Genomic DNA, 14,494 nt, shown 5'->3' on the forward strand with positions numbered 1-14,494 from the left:
CGCCTGGACAGTTCAAACTATTTTACGATAGAGATTTTAACTCTAAATATAACATCAAAATATGTAGGCTGTAAATTTATATGTGAACTATTTTACATAGTTTAAAGTTAAAAAAAATTATAAATATTGGATATGTTACGACTGTAAAAACCTAATGCTACAAAAAAACTAATATTTTTCAGTGTTTTTCAGTTTCAGTCATACTACAATTTCTTTCAACACGTTAAAAGAACGCTTTTCCAAGGGTAATTTTCACAAATTCTTATTCGTTACAGATATAGATCATATTTATGTAGGCCTATTTATTTTTTAGGCTAGAAGAGAAGATGGCAGAGTGCGACAAAGATTGAATAGAGAAAACGAGACTGAAGAGGAGCGTGAGGTGAGTCATTATATAACATCTTATTTACTAACCCTGGCCTGGCTTGGGCTGAGGGGGTCACTTATTACCTGGTCAAAAGTATTATACGGTTACACAAAATGACAAAAGTTTAAGATTTTAGACTATTTATTAAATCAAATCAGTTTTACATTACTAGAAATGTTCAAACTTTAGAACGCTTTACAATATAGAAATATCTGTTTTTACACATTTAATTTTGAAAAACTTACCCTTCAATGACAGTTTTTACATTTTATATAATCATAGATTTAACTTTTATTTATATAGATATCAGGCGAAGAGACAAGACGACAGAGCGCGGCAAGACAAGAGACGACAGGTTGAAATTGCGGAGCAGCAGGAAGATCGCCATTTATCTGATAACGAGAGATACCGAATGCGTGTACATGAACGCAATTTGATGTTAAATAGTTCATCCGATCGTATTCAGTTTCACAGGACCAATCAACACCAGGATGAAATAAATACCCGAATGGCTGCAGACGCTGAAAGACATCGTATAACACGGCAACTTGAGACTGCCCGAGGGAGAAGTCACAGGCTTGAACAAGAGAGGACACGACACGCACACAGAAACCTTATATACTGGCAAAACCAACACAACAGTGGATTCCTGTATGACCCGCATATAAACTATAGTCAAGCTGCAAATATTGGAGAATTCAATAAAGCTTGCAGATTTTGTAATGCGTTGACATGGGAAAAAGAACCACCTGGAATATGCTGTGCTTCAGGTAAAGTGTCCATTGCGCCTATTTTAGAGGCACCCGAGCCTCTCCGGTCTCTTATATCAGAAAATTCCCCTCAATCAAGAAACTTTCTTAGAAATATCAGAGCTTACAACAGTGCCTTCCAGATGACATCCTTCGGAGGCAATGAGATCCGGGAAGGAGCCTATATGCCAACATTCAAGATACAGAGACAAATTTATCACCTGATTGGGTCTCTTTTACCACCACCTGGCCAGCCACCATCTTTCTTACAAATATATTTTGTAGGAAATGACCAGGATCAACTTGAAAGAAGGCGAAATTTGTTTCAAGACCTTGAACCTGATGTATTAGCTGAATTGCAGACCATGCTGAAAAGCAATAACTCATACTTACTAAGTTTTAAATCTGCGCTAGAAACATTGCCTCTAGACTTACCTGATTTGAAAATTGTTATTAGGGCTGACAGATGTCCTGCAGGAGAACACCCAGGCAGATATAACGATCCAACGGTCAGTGAGGTTGCTGTGTTGGTGGTTGGGGACCCCAGTGATAATCGTGATATCATCTTGAACTCAAGAGAAGATGGTTTGAAGCGAATCTACGAAACTCACCGTTCATATGATGCCCTACAGTACCCACTTATGTTTTGCAGAGGTGAGGATGGTTATAGTTTCGACTTGAAACATGTAGATCCAAATACTAGAGAGCCAACCAACAAGAAAACAAGCTCCTGGGAGTTTTATGCGTATCGCATAATGGAAAACGACGCGAATCATATTCACCACTTTAAACAGCTTTTAAACCAGTACTTAGTAGACATGTATGAAAAGGTGGAGAGTGAAAGGCTACTATATGTCCGAACCCATCAAAAAGAGTTAAGAGCAGAAAATTACATACACCTCCAAGATGCTCTTATACGAGATGACAACGTAGAGCAAATGGGACGAAAAGTAATTTTACCATCTACATTCACTGGAGGACCAAGGTATATGCATTCAAGAACTCAAGATGCTTTCTGTTATGTTCGAAAGTTTGGGCGTCCTGACTTATTTATTACAATGACAACCAACCCAAAGTGGCTAGAAATAACCAATGTGATTACAGAAATGCAAACTGCTCAGGACCGATATGATATTGTTTCCCGGGTTTTCCACCTCAAACTGCAAAGCCTCATGACGGTTCTAACTAGAGGTCAGTTATATGGCTCAGTACGATGCTACATGTACTCGGTGTAATGGCAGAAGCGTGGCCTTCCTCATGCACATATTCTTATTTGGTTAGAAGAGCCTATTCCTCCTAACAGAGTTGATCAATTATTTCCGCAGGGTTGCCAAACCCTGAGGATGATCCTATACTTTCTGATATAGTTAAGACTCACATGCTACATGGCCCGTGCGGAGCTTTTAACGTAAGGCAACGGAGACTTCCCTGTATGAAAGAAGGCCACTGCAGCAAAAGGTACCCTAGGCCGTTTGTTAAGGAAACAACTATGGCAGACAATGGATATCCCACATACAGAAGACGCGCTCCAGAGGATGGGGGTCAACAAGTTCTTATTAAAGTTGGGAACGAAGACATTGCAATGGATAATAGATGGGTTGTACCGTACTCTCCTGTATTGTCTCGAATGTTTGAAACGCACATCAACGTTGAATATTGTAGCAGTGTAAAGTCAATCAAATACATCTGCAAATACATCAATAAGGGCACTGATCAAGCTACATTTTCCATGGTTGACACAGATGAAATTCAAACATACCAGAGTGGTAGGTACATTTGTTCGTCTGAGGCAGTATGGAGGTTGTTGTCATTCCCTATTCATGAGAGATACCCTTCTGTAATGCACTTGGAAGTTCACCTACCCGATGAACAAAACGTTTATTTTCAACCAAATAACGTGAGAGACAGAATGGAACAAGATACTACTCTCATTGCATTCTTCAACCTTTGTCAGACTGATGCTTTTGCCAGGACTTTACTCTACAACGAAGTTCCCTCCTACTATACGTACACGAAACAAAGAGGTTGGAGTAGGAGACGAAGAGGAACACCAGTGCCAGGACATCCTGATGTAAGACAGGACTCTTGCATAGGAAGAGTGTATACTGTCCATCCTAACAGCAGCGAGCGATACTATCTTCGACTGCTTCTGCACACCGTTCGAGGTCCCACATCTTTTGATGACCTTAAGACCGTTGATGGTGAATTGCAAGAAACCTTTCAGTCTGCCTGCAGAGCTCTCGGTCTTTCAGAGGACGATGTATGTTGGGAAGCAACAATGAGAGAGGCAGCCGTCGCAGACAGTCCTTCCAAGCTGAGAGACCGTTCGAGGTCCCACATCTTTTGATGACCTTAAGACCGTTGATGGTGCAAGAAACCTTTCAGTCTGCCTGCAGAGCTCTCGGTCTTTCAGAGGACGATGTATGTTGGGAAGCAACAATGAGAGAGGCAGCCGTCGCAGACAGTCCTTCCAAGCTGAGAGACCTTTTCAGTGTGCTGGTAGTTTTTTGTAACTTGAGTCATCCCCTCGAACTATGGACGTTGTTCAAAGACTCTATGTCGGAGGACTTCTTAAGGACTGCTCAACAGGTGGATGAAAATATAACATTTCAAAACAGTCCTAACCTTTATGATCTGTGCCTGTCAAAGATACAGGAAATTATCACATACATCGGAGGACTTCAGCTAGATAGCTATGGACTTCCTGTTCCGGCCACGGCAAACAACCATTTTAACTTTGATTATCTAAAGGAGACCTGTTATGATCGAGTTGAACTGAACGAATTTGTCACACAGAAATTACCACAACTCACAGAGGATCAACGAATTGTTTATGATCGTGTCATCTACAGTACAGAGAATCCAACGGACAACAATATGTTTTTCCTTGATGCACCTGGAGGAACAGGGAAAACATTCTTAATAAATATAGGGTGATTACCGAGAAACGCATGTTTTTCAAATAACGAGTACTCAGGTAATTCAGAGCAAAAAATGTATTTATGAGTGGAAAAACAGTGTACACAATATGCAATTTCAGAATAAAATTACTTGCAATTTAGCATTTAAAAATTACATTTCAAACGTGGTGGTTAGAGAACATTGATAATTTTACGGGTCGCCTTCTACTTTGATACAGCGTTGAAGGCGTTCCTTAAAACTTTCTACGGAATTTGCTAACATATCTCTAGGAATGGCGTTGATTTCCTGGCGAATAGCTTCTTTAAGTTCCTGTATTGTTTTTGGTTTGTTTATGTAAACTCTAGATTAAAAAAATCCCCATAGAATGAAATCTGGAATTTTAAGACCTGGTGAGCGCTCGGCCAAGTGACACCACCAAAACGTGGGATAACTCTTTTAGGTAATGTTCGCCGAAGGAATTCCATTCTAATGTGAGCTGTATGGACTGTTGCCCCATCCTGTTGGAACCATACGTCATAACGTATCTCGACACGTTGTGTACCTTCCAACATGTCTAGGTACCGTTGTGGATTCACTGTCACTGCTCTGCCGTCGCGGCTAGGACTCTGAGCTGTTGCAAGGCGCACTCTTTCAACTGTCTCAGGGGTACTAACTGTCCTTGCCAGTCCAGGAGGTTTTCTCTTAAGCAGAGATCTAATTGAGTTTTAAATTATGTATCCAACGCAATATCGTGTTACGATCAGGGGTAGAGCCATACCGTGCAATGTTAAAATGTGTATGAAAGTCTCGCTGAGTCTGAGTGACTGATTCACCATTTGCGTAATATCGTCGCATGACAAACATACGATGCTCAAGGTCCCACATCTTGGCAAAAATTGTAACTGCACACTTCCCCCTACACATCGCAACAACTTCCGGCCGTCGCCGAACGATATTCCTTATGTAGTACGAAAGTCAAAAACATGCGTTTCCCAGTAATCACCCTGTATAATTTTAGCTAAGGTTAGAAGTGTTAGCAAAATTGCCTTGGCTACGGCGTCCTCAGGTATTGCAGCTACCCTTCTACCTGGTGGAAGAACGGCCCATTCTACGTTCAAAATTCCCATTAATGTTGACCATATGGAATTCCCGATATGTGCAATTTCAAGAAACTCCTCTATGGCCCAATTACTGAGAGAATGTTCACTCGTAGTCTGGGATGAATGCACGATGGCCAATAATTGTCAGTCGAAGCTTTGGATAGAACATTGAGAGATATAAGAGAGAGTAATAACACAATGGGGGGAGTAACAGTTTTGTTCTCCGGAGATTTCAGACAAACTCTGCCTGTTGTCGTGCGGGGAACACGTGCTGACGAAGTAAATGCTTCTCTGAAGAGATCCAAGCTGTGGCCGACTGTAAATCGTCTTTCATTAACTACGAATATGAGAGTTAATTTAGGGAATGAACCAGATTTGGAGGAATTCGCCAGTGTTCTTTTACATGTTGGGAATGGGTCACTGATAAATGAAAGTGGAGTCATTGTCATTCCTCCGTCTCTGGGCACCATAGTCACATCTCAACAAAACCTCATCGACAGTGTCTATCCAGGAATTGAAGGTATATTAAATATGGACAGTGGCTGGCTCTGTAACAAAGCAATCTTGGCGCCAACAAACGAACAGGCCAACGAATTGAACATCAAGGTGATGTCTCTTTTCACCAGCAAAGAACAGACGTATACATCTGTTAACACGGTTCTCAGCCAGGACGACGCCGTCCACTACCCTACTGAGTTCCTAGACTCTGTCACAGCCCCTGGATTGCCGGCTCACGAGCTAACACTTAAAGTTGGAGCCCCAATAATGCTATTGCGTAATTTACATCCACCGAAGCTGTGTAATGGGACTCGCCTTCGTGTTCGTCGGCTACACAGATATGTCATCGAGGCAGACATCCTGACAGGATGTGGAGCTGGGGAGGTGGTATTTATCCCCCGAATACCATTAATCCCCAGCAACTACCCATTCGAATTTAAGCGCCTACAGTTTCCCGTCTCTGTATGCTTTGCTATGACCATCAACAAAGCTCAGGGTCAGACACTGTCGACAGCTGGCGTTGAATTAAATAAATCAGGATGTTTTTCTCATGGACAGCTATATGTTGCATGTTCTAGAGTGCGATCATCGAGAAATTTATTCCTCCATGCTCCAAATGGTCGAACGGCCAACGTTGTTTACGAAGAAGCTTTTCGTTAACAAGGGTCAGATCATAACTGTTCCAGTGTTTATTTTTATATGTCATTTCCCACTGTTATTTATTATTTGTTATTATTTGTCATTAGGTATTTATCATTTGTTCTATTACCTACCATTCAAAAATTGCCAGATGTAAATCTTTCTTTGTCTTCCTGTGAATGTTTTAAAATCACTCTGGAAAGTCATCATTCAACATAATCAAATTTCAATTGACATTTTCCACTGACGAGATACTACAAGATAAAGTTTTAATCGAGCACCAATATGTATGCTATTTTGTTATAGGTTTGATTGCATTATTCATTGTCATAAAGTAAAAAATATGGGTAAGATAATCAGATGACTAGCACTATTTTTTATATAGTTTTTCGATTGTTAAATGTCTCCTATTTTATTAAATATGATATTAAAATATGATATTAAATTTAAATCAATTAAATTTTTTATATGCTTACATTATTTTATAAGATATTTTTAACTGATAAGATTTTTTGTTATTAATAGGTAAAGTTTCTCATCTCCAATTTCTCTTTCCATGCAAAGCACGGGTACAGCAGCTATAGGGTATAAATGTGATATTTTAAAGGGACATTTTAATGTAAATCCAACCAGGCAAATGGAAATTTGCTAAGTCTGCAGGTTTGCTGCGGGGGGGGTTTTTTATGTGTAGTGGTAGAACACTATGAATGTGAATTTTCTCAAACCGTGTCCTCTCCCATTGCAAATGCAAAGCACGAGTATAACTGCAATAAGCATTTTTATAATTAATACGACAACCCCGTACGAAGGACGGGTACTCTGCTAGTCTTTACTAAAATACTAGATGTGTGCCCGTTCTACGCAAGGGGATCTTATAGTAGTCAGTCGAAACCTTCTTCTTCTTCTTATATTAAGAACAGCAGTTGGTTTGCATATTTTCAGATATGCTGGCAAAACTATTGTAGGAACCTTCGCAAATACATTATCTGACAGTTTCAAGCCAAAACAAATGCTTCGCAATTAAATGTCACCCGGATCGTGTTGGTCGATATGTTAAAATCCAATTATTAAGCTAAAAACTGCTTTATAGATCTATGAGACATAGCCCTAAGGTAGGCCTATAATTGAAAGTTACTTTCCACAATGGTTACTTTAAACAAAGGTTACAAAAGTTACTTTAAACAATTCATGATGGTTTGCTGAATAAATGTTTTACTAAAATGCGTTATCGTTTTCTTAGCATAAACGAACATTTTGGAATCCAAACAGAAAAAGCAAAACTTATACAGTTAAGACATCAATTAAATTGAATACACCTGTAATAAATAAGGTGCAACACCAACGATAACTAATTTGTAAATTACAGTGATGAGTTGGTACGTAAAAATGATTCTTGCTGCTACCAACGGTTTTAAGGAAAAAAGTACCGGTATCAAGGATCGTTGTCGAAAAGGTTGTTGTGAATAATTGGGTAGGCGTACGTACCCAAGAGATGGGCTATGGGCCTATTGGCTGTATGGTCCAGCGATTGCATCACACGGTGAGTAGGAACTATTGACTATATATATAGCCAATGGTAGGAACAGAAAGTGACACATTGGAAAAGCGAGTTTAGCATCATCCGTAAACCTCTGTTACAATCACCCACTGCAGTTGTGATTTTTTACTTTACACTTTACACAACCGCCATTGAAGCGCCGTCAATGAGTGTAAACTTTGTTTCTAAGCTATTGGCGACGATCATTATGAAATTTAAGTTTCCCAGCCGTATACAACACTGATTCAAGGTCTTCTTTCTGGTTATCAAAACTCAAGAACAATTTTATACACAAAGAATCTCTGGTACCTGACCTGGATGATGCCTAGTTATTTAATTTCATTTACGGTTACACTATTACACTATATCTTTGTACTTGCGATTAATCAAATCCGTTATGTAAGAAAAACGTTTTTAATCTCACTTGGTTGGGATTTGCTTTCAAAACGTGATCGAATATGGTTGTGGTATTTGTAAAAAACATTTGTAAACATATCAGTGACAGCTAGAAAAAATAATCTTGATCCGAACAGCTGTTCGTTATTTCATAGATGATTATGTGATAAAGATTGGACGAAAACTTGACAAAAATCCCCAAATGTGCATTTTTGAACGTCCGTAATTTTATTTACAAAGTAGTGAGGCCATTTTTTAATGGCTAAAGACACTCTCCCCAATCCAGTGAATACATTAAAATGACTTGGATCTTGATAGGTACTCTCTTTTTTCTGGAGAAGATAGCGTAAAATGCCATCTTGAGTGTTACAGGCAGACAGAAAGTCAGACAGACAGACAGACAGAAATAGAGATAAGACTCGTTTCTGCTTCTTTAATGTATAAAACGTAAAAATAACCTAAAAATATATAATTCTGAGCAATGTACACACAAAACTCTAATTTTATTTATATAGATTTCCATAAATAAGACAAATTTATTCCCAACTAGCTGTGTGCCCGTTCTACGCACGGGGATCTTATCATAGTCAGTTAAAACCTTCTTATATAAAGCACAGCAGTTGGTTTGCATACTTTCAGATATGCTGACAAAACTATTCCTTCGCAAATACAGTATCTGACAGTTTCAAGCCAAAACTAATGCTTCGGAATTAAATGTCACCCGGATCTTGTTGGTCCATATGTTATATCCAATGATTAAACTAAATAAACGGTATCAGCATTCTGACACATACTTTCTCCCATAAGTTTGTCAACAACCTTTATCATGTGTAAGCTGTGAGAGTAAAAATACGGAAATGGGATTTGTACAATTTTGTTCAGAATTTAAAGGACTAGGCTATAACATAATGGTTAAAAGTATTTAAGGTACTACCTCAACCTCTTAATTTAACACTTTATTCGGGTTGACATTTTCATTATCAAGGCGCTCTTGTCCTTTCCGTGAAACATTGAGAAACAAGGACATTAATGCGTTACCATCATACATACACACAAAAATACCGAACTTAATTAGGGAATCTGCTACGCTTTAAGCATAAAAAGTACATATAAAATTAGTACTTGAAATCTTTGTTAATACCATAAAATTTGATCATAACAATTTATATTTGCTTGGACCGGAGATGACTCGAAATTCTGTCGAAATGCTATCTGAATCGGTTTGCTATATGAAATGAAGCACAGTAGGCCTACTATAGACGATTTAGATTGGTAATTTGTAATAAAAATTACCAAAATAGGCCACGAACTATTGATACATAAACAACGTTCAAAGTGTTTGAACAATTCATGATGGTTTGCTGAATAAATGTTTTACTAAAATGCGTTATAGTTTTCTTAGCATAACATTTTGGAATCCAGACAGAAAAAGCAAAAATTATACAGTTAAGACATCAATTAAATTGAATAGGCCTACGCCTGTAAGAAATAAGGTGCAACACCAACGATAACTAATTTGTAAATTACTGTGATGTGTTGGTACGTAAAAGTGATTCTTGCTGCTACTAAAGGTTAAAAGGAAAAGAACCAGTACCGTACCAAAAACCAACGTTTACAGTTAAGAACTGTAATACAGTCGACCAATTATATGCGTTAATCAAGGTTATTGATCTCTTGGTTTTGGATTTTCTCGTAAAAAGTTATCGGCAATCAAAGTTATTTCCCATTAATTGCTTTGTTTGTACACAACTCTTAATGTAAACTTATCGGTGTCAGTTTGAAAAAAAAAAAACAACCTTATACAACATAACTTTCTGTTATTTAATAGATTACGTATTCTCTAAACAATGGTTGCTGGTATATATATTAACATTATAAGGAAATGTGACAAAAATCACACAACGTTGGGTTTTTGGACGTTTATAATTTTATTTCTTAAGTACCTAGGTAGGCCGTGTATTCTATGGAAAAGTACTGGTATCAAGGATCGTTGTCGAAAGGGTTGTTATAAATAATTGGGTAAGCATACGTACCACACGTACCCAAGAGAAGGGCTATGGGCCTATTGGCTGTATGGTCCAGCGATTGCATCACACGGTGACTAGGAACTATTGACTTTATACAGTATAGTCAATGGTAGGAACAGAAAGTGACACATTGGAAAATCGAGTTCAGCATCATCCGTAAACCTCTGTTACAATCACCCACTGCAGTTGTAATTTTATGCTTTACACTTTACACAACCGCCATTGAAGAGCCGTCAATGAGTGGAACATTATTTCTAAGCTATTGGCGACGGTCATTAGTAAATTTAAGTTTCCCAGCCGTATACAACACTGATTCAATCTTGATTCAATGTCTTCTTTCTGGTTATCAAAACTCCAAAACAATTTTATACACATATTTCTGGTTCCTGACCTGGATGATGTCTAGTTATTTAATTTACGGTTACACTATATTATTCCACTTGCGATTAATTAAATCCTTTATGTAATAAAAACGTTTTTAATCTCACTTGGATGGGATTTGTCTTCAAAACGTGATCGGAAATGGTTGTGGTGTTTGTAAACAACATTTGTAAACATTTCAGTGACAGCTAGAAAAAATAATCTTGCTCCGAACAGCTGTTCGTTGTTTCATAGATGATTATGTGATACAAATTGGTAGAAAACTTGACAAAAATCGCACAAAACTGCATTTTTGAACGTCCGTAATTTTAATTACAAAGTAGTGAGACCATATTTTAATGGCTAAAGACACTCTCGCCAATCCAGTGAATACATTAAAATGACTTGGGTCTTGATAGGTACTCTCGTTTTCCTGGAGAAGATTGCGTAAAATGCCATCTTGAGTGTGTCAGACAGACAGACAGACAGACAGACAGAAATTTAGATGAGACTTGTTTCGGCTTCTTTAATGTATAAAACGTAAAAATAACCTAAAAATGTATGATTCTGAGCAATGTACAGACAAAACTCTAATTTTATTTATATAGATTTAAATAACATCAGATTTAATTAGTGGTTAGGTTTGCTGCTACGGGGAAGGTATAAAGTGTTTTTTTTTTACTAAACGATAATGGCATAGGATGTAATAAACAAATTTGCCAAATTTGATCAACATATATCCACGAACAAGAAAACTACAACAGTTTTCATTTTCTCCATAAGAATAACATGGTCATTTTAAAATAAATTTGTTTTTTAATTTTCTCTGTAACCGTTAGGCAGATAACAGCGCTTCAACAAACTAAATGATTTATTATTTTTTTAAGCTCTGCACTATCTATGTGAAACAAACTCTATGTTCTTTATAAAGAATTGTAAAATGTTATGTTTTTAGCGTTAAAAATGGGAAAACCCAATTTTACGCCATAAACCCCCGTTACCATGGTCCGATCATGCTGGTTCGCAAACTCGTTTGAATTACTGTAGGTTTACACCTATACCAAATTTCACCAAAATCGGAGCATTTTTGCTCGAATTATCGTAATAACGGACATATATATACACAATCCGCAATCCGTTCAAATTCATATATATATAGATCTGGGGACCTCAAAACATACAAGTAAATCGGTCTGGGTCCAGATCTTACCATTAGACCTACGGTAATAACTTATTCCCTATATGGGAAATTCGCTAATGTATTCTACTATACAGGGTGTTCATAAAGGGGTGTCACAAACTTCAGGGGCCGATATTGCTCATCAATCCAAACGAAAAAGTTCATCTAAACATAAGTCGAAAAAAATTGCATTTAGCCGCTGGCTGCCATTTTGTATTTTTTACTAAAGAATTTATATCTCAAAAATTATTCTAGCTACGTAAACCAAAATTTGCAAAAAATAACTATTTAATTTCTCTCAAATTAACAAAAATGGCGGCAATTTAAAATTTTTAAACTTAAATTAAAAGAATGGCTGGTTTTATGAAGAAACTAGCAGAGTACTCGTCCTTCGTACGGGGTTGGCATATAAGTATAAATGCTTATTGCAGTTATGGGAGAGGACACGGTTTAAGAAAATTTGGTCTTTAAATTTATATGGTATCCTATAGTGTAGCACACATCTACCATAGCCCTAATGTTCTACCACTGTACCTAAACCATGGAAAAAGTAATGTTCTCATTGTGTACCACAACGATTTGTTGCTAGTTGGTTCATATTAGCTGTGGACATAAATGCGAATAACATAATATTGCTGCACCCTTTTGGTAAGCCTTATAACTTTTAATGCTATTTAATATCATCCAGTAGAACCAACTTGTGCAGTTGAAAAGGCTGAAAAAATTCTTTAATTTGTTTAAATATGAATGCTCATAAGGTTAACATAAGAAACTCCAGAGCCAGAGCCACTGGGGCGGAGCCTGGAAGGATTTTTGAGGTAAGAATATGTCTATATGTCAATCGGGAATGTCAGCTATCATCATAACAAATTTCAACCTTGTCGGTTTAGTATTTTTCGCGTTTACTTGTCGCAACCATCCATCCATACCTCTATACATCCATACAGCCAAACTTTCTTACTTATAATATTAGTAGGATAAGTAAACTGTTGTAATATTGCTTGTTTATGGATAGATTTTAATCAAACTTGGCAAATTTATTTATTTCGTACTGAGCTAATAATATTTTCCTAAAAATCACACTTCGTTACCCCACCCCCCTCCATGTATGCAGCACACCTAGGTACTCGATCTAGGTTATTAAACCTAATGTTATTGAATTATAGATTTAATTGAAAATAAAGTCACACAAATGGAAATTTGCTTTGGCTGCAGGTTTGCTGTGGTGTGGGGGTATTATGGAATTGTTATTGATGTAGAAAGAAGACTTTGTGGTAGTACATGAATAACTCTAATTTATATAAGATACTAAATAAATCAATCCCGTTGGTCACAATTAGGAGCGTAGGTCGCCTGTTATTTGAACAACTACTGCAAACCAGTGCTATACTATTTGTATTTCCTAGATTCAAGATTCAAGATTCTTTATTTCCAATAATGTACAATAAATAAAAAGTGACATATTTTATAAAAGTAGAGCAAACCTTGTAATATAAAATGATGTATTTTTAGACGTTCTTTAACTTTTGTACAAACGAAAATTCTCTAATACCAATAGTTTGTGAAATATTGCCAAACAAGTGAAAAATGGCAGCCATTTTCCAAGATGGCGGCTGAAGCACAGCCGGGATTTATGGGGACTTTTGATATTTCATTCATGTAGGCTTAATAAACAACTGTGCAACGTTTCCACTTAGTCCGAATTTGTTAGGTCCAATGGCTTTTTTATCCCTAAAATTCTTGGACTAATAAACTATTTGGTTACAAATGCGCCCTACACTACCCCAAAACGACTTTTCGTTCTCAATTGGCCCTCTATTAATGACCTGTGTGGCCTGTACAGCGAGGCATTTTGAGAAGGAGAGAACCGTCCGGAATGCTTTAGGTTTATCAACAATAACGAAGATAAACAGGGTCTGAGTTACACAACGGTAATATTTGAGTTGACTCTTTTAAACTCATTGTAAATATGACTGTTATTCAATCTGAAATAACTCCTGTAATACTTTGTAGGCTAATTGCTCGAATTCGAGCAACATGTACACTAGTAAGTAATAATAGATTTCAAAAGACTATTGATTTGTATAAGGTTTATAACAGCTGACTTGGTTTTGCTAATGATTTATTGTAAATGAAGAAACTGAAGATATAAGGATTTGTGATTTATTATGAAGAAGAGTAAAATAAAAAAATGTTAATTTAAATTTAATACCGGTACAGTAATTAGTATTTTTACAGCTTACAAATTGAAATTGAAAATTACAAAAATGAAGAAAAAAGATATGTAATTAAGGGAGATGAAGGTAAATCATGTATGTGCAAGTTTTATTCAAAGATTTGGTCAGTTTTTCTCATATCAGCCTACAAAAGATTTAAAATTAATCAAAACCAAAATGGTGGTATCCACTACTTACCAGATTTAAAAGTTATAACTTAAACGTCTCTACAGTATTAAAGCCATAAAGGTTGAATTTTGTTTCTAAAAGTGTTGGTGGATGTGTAACTATTATATGCAACTAATGTAAAGATTAAAATGTTTCTATTTTGTGTCCTCTTCCCGCTGCAAAGCACGGGTACAACAGCTAGTATTTTATCTTACTTTGTGAAAGTTTGTGTGTTTGTTTGTTTGTTTGTTTGTTTTTTTTGTTTTATGAAGTTCAATCACGCATTAACTACTGGACGGATTGGGCTGAAATTTGGCTTGATGATAGATCACATTCCCGATTAACATATAGGCATA

The 14,494-nt window shown here is 36.9% G+C and overlaps 2 protein-coding genes across 2 annotated transcripts; both read left to right on the forward strand.

Annotated features, from left to right (window-relative positions):
- Positions 1-875: 875 nt before the first annotated feature.
- LOC128994867 (uncharacterized) lies at positions 876-3,463 on the forward strand. Its single transcript, XM_054419691.1, has 2 exons — positions 876-2,307; positions 2,442-3,463. Exons 1-2 carry the CDS (start codon positions 876-878, stop codon positions 3,461-3,463), a joined length of 2,454 nt encoding a protein of 817 aa, XP_054275666.1.
- A 1,852-nt stretch (positions 3,464-5,315) lies between these two features.
- Positions 5,316-6,275, forward strand: LOC128994877 (uncharacterized). The gene has a single exon (XM_054419702.1). It carries the CDS (start codon positions 5,316-5,318, stop codon positions 6,273-6,275), a length of 960 nt encoding a protein of 319 aa, XP_054275677.1.
- Positions 6,276-14,494: the final 8,219 nt, after the last annotated feature.

The sequence above is a fragment of the Macrosteles quadrilineatus genome, unplaced genomic scaffold (genome assembly GCF_028750875.1).
Source record: "Macrosteles quadrilineatus isolate MER2022 unplaced genomic scaffold, UCM_ALF_1.0 Scaffold_1__1_contigs__length_201487025, whole genome shotgun sequence".
Taxonomy (NCBI): Eukaryota; Metazoa; Arthropoda; class Insecta; order Hemiptera; family Cicadellidae; genus Macrosteles; species Macrosteles quadrilineatus.

Excerpts from the sequence above, each read along its gene's own strand:
- LOC128994877 (XM_054419702.1), top strand. The coding sequence starts at position 5,316 with ATGGGGGGAGTAACAGTTTTGTTCTCCGGAGATTTCAGACAAACTCTG.
- LOC128994867 (XM_054419691.1), top strand. The coding sequence starts at position 876 with ATGGCTGCAGACGCTGAAAGACATCGTATAACACGGCAACTTGAGACT. Across the intron at positions 2,308-2,441 it reads CATGACGGTTCTAACTAGAG|GGTTGCCAAACCCTGAGGAT; the intron begins GTCAGTTATATG and ends TTATTTCCGCAG.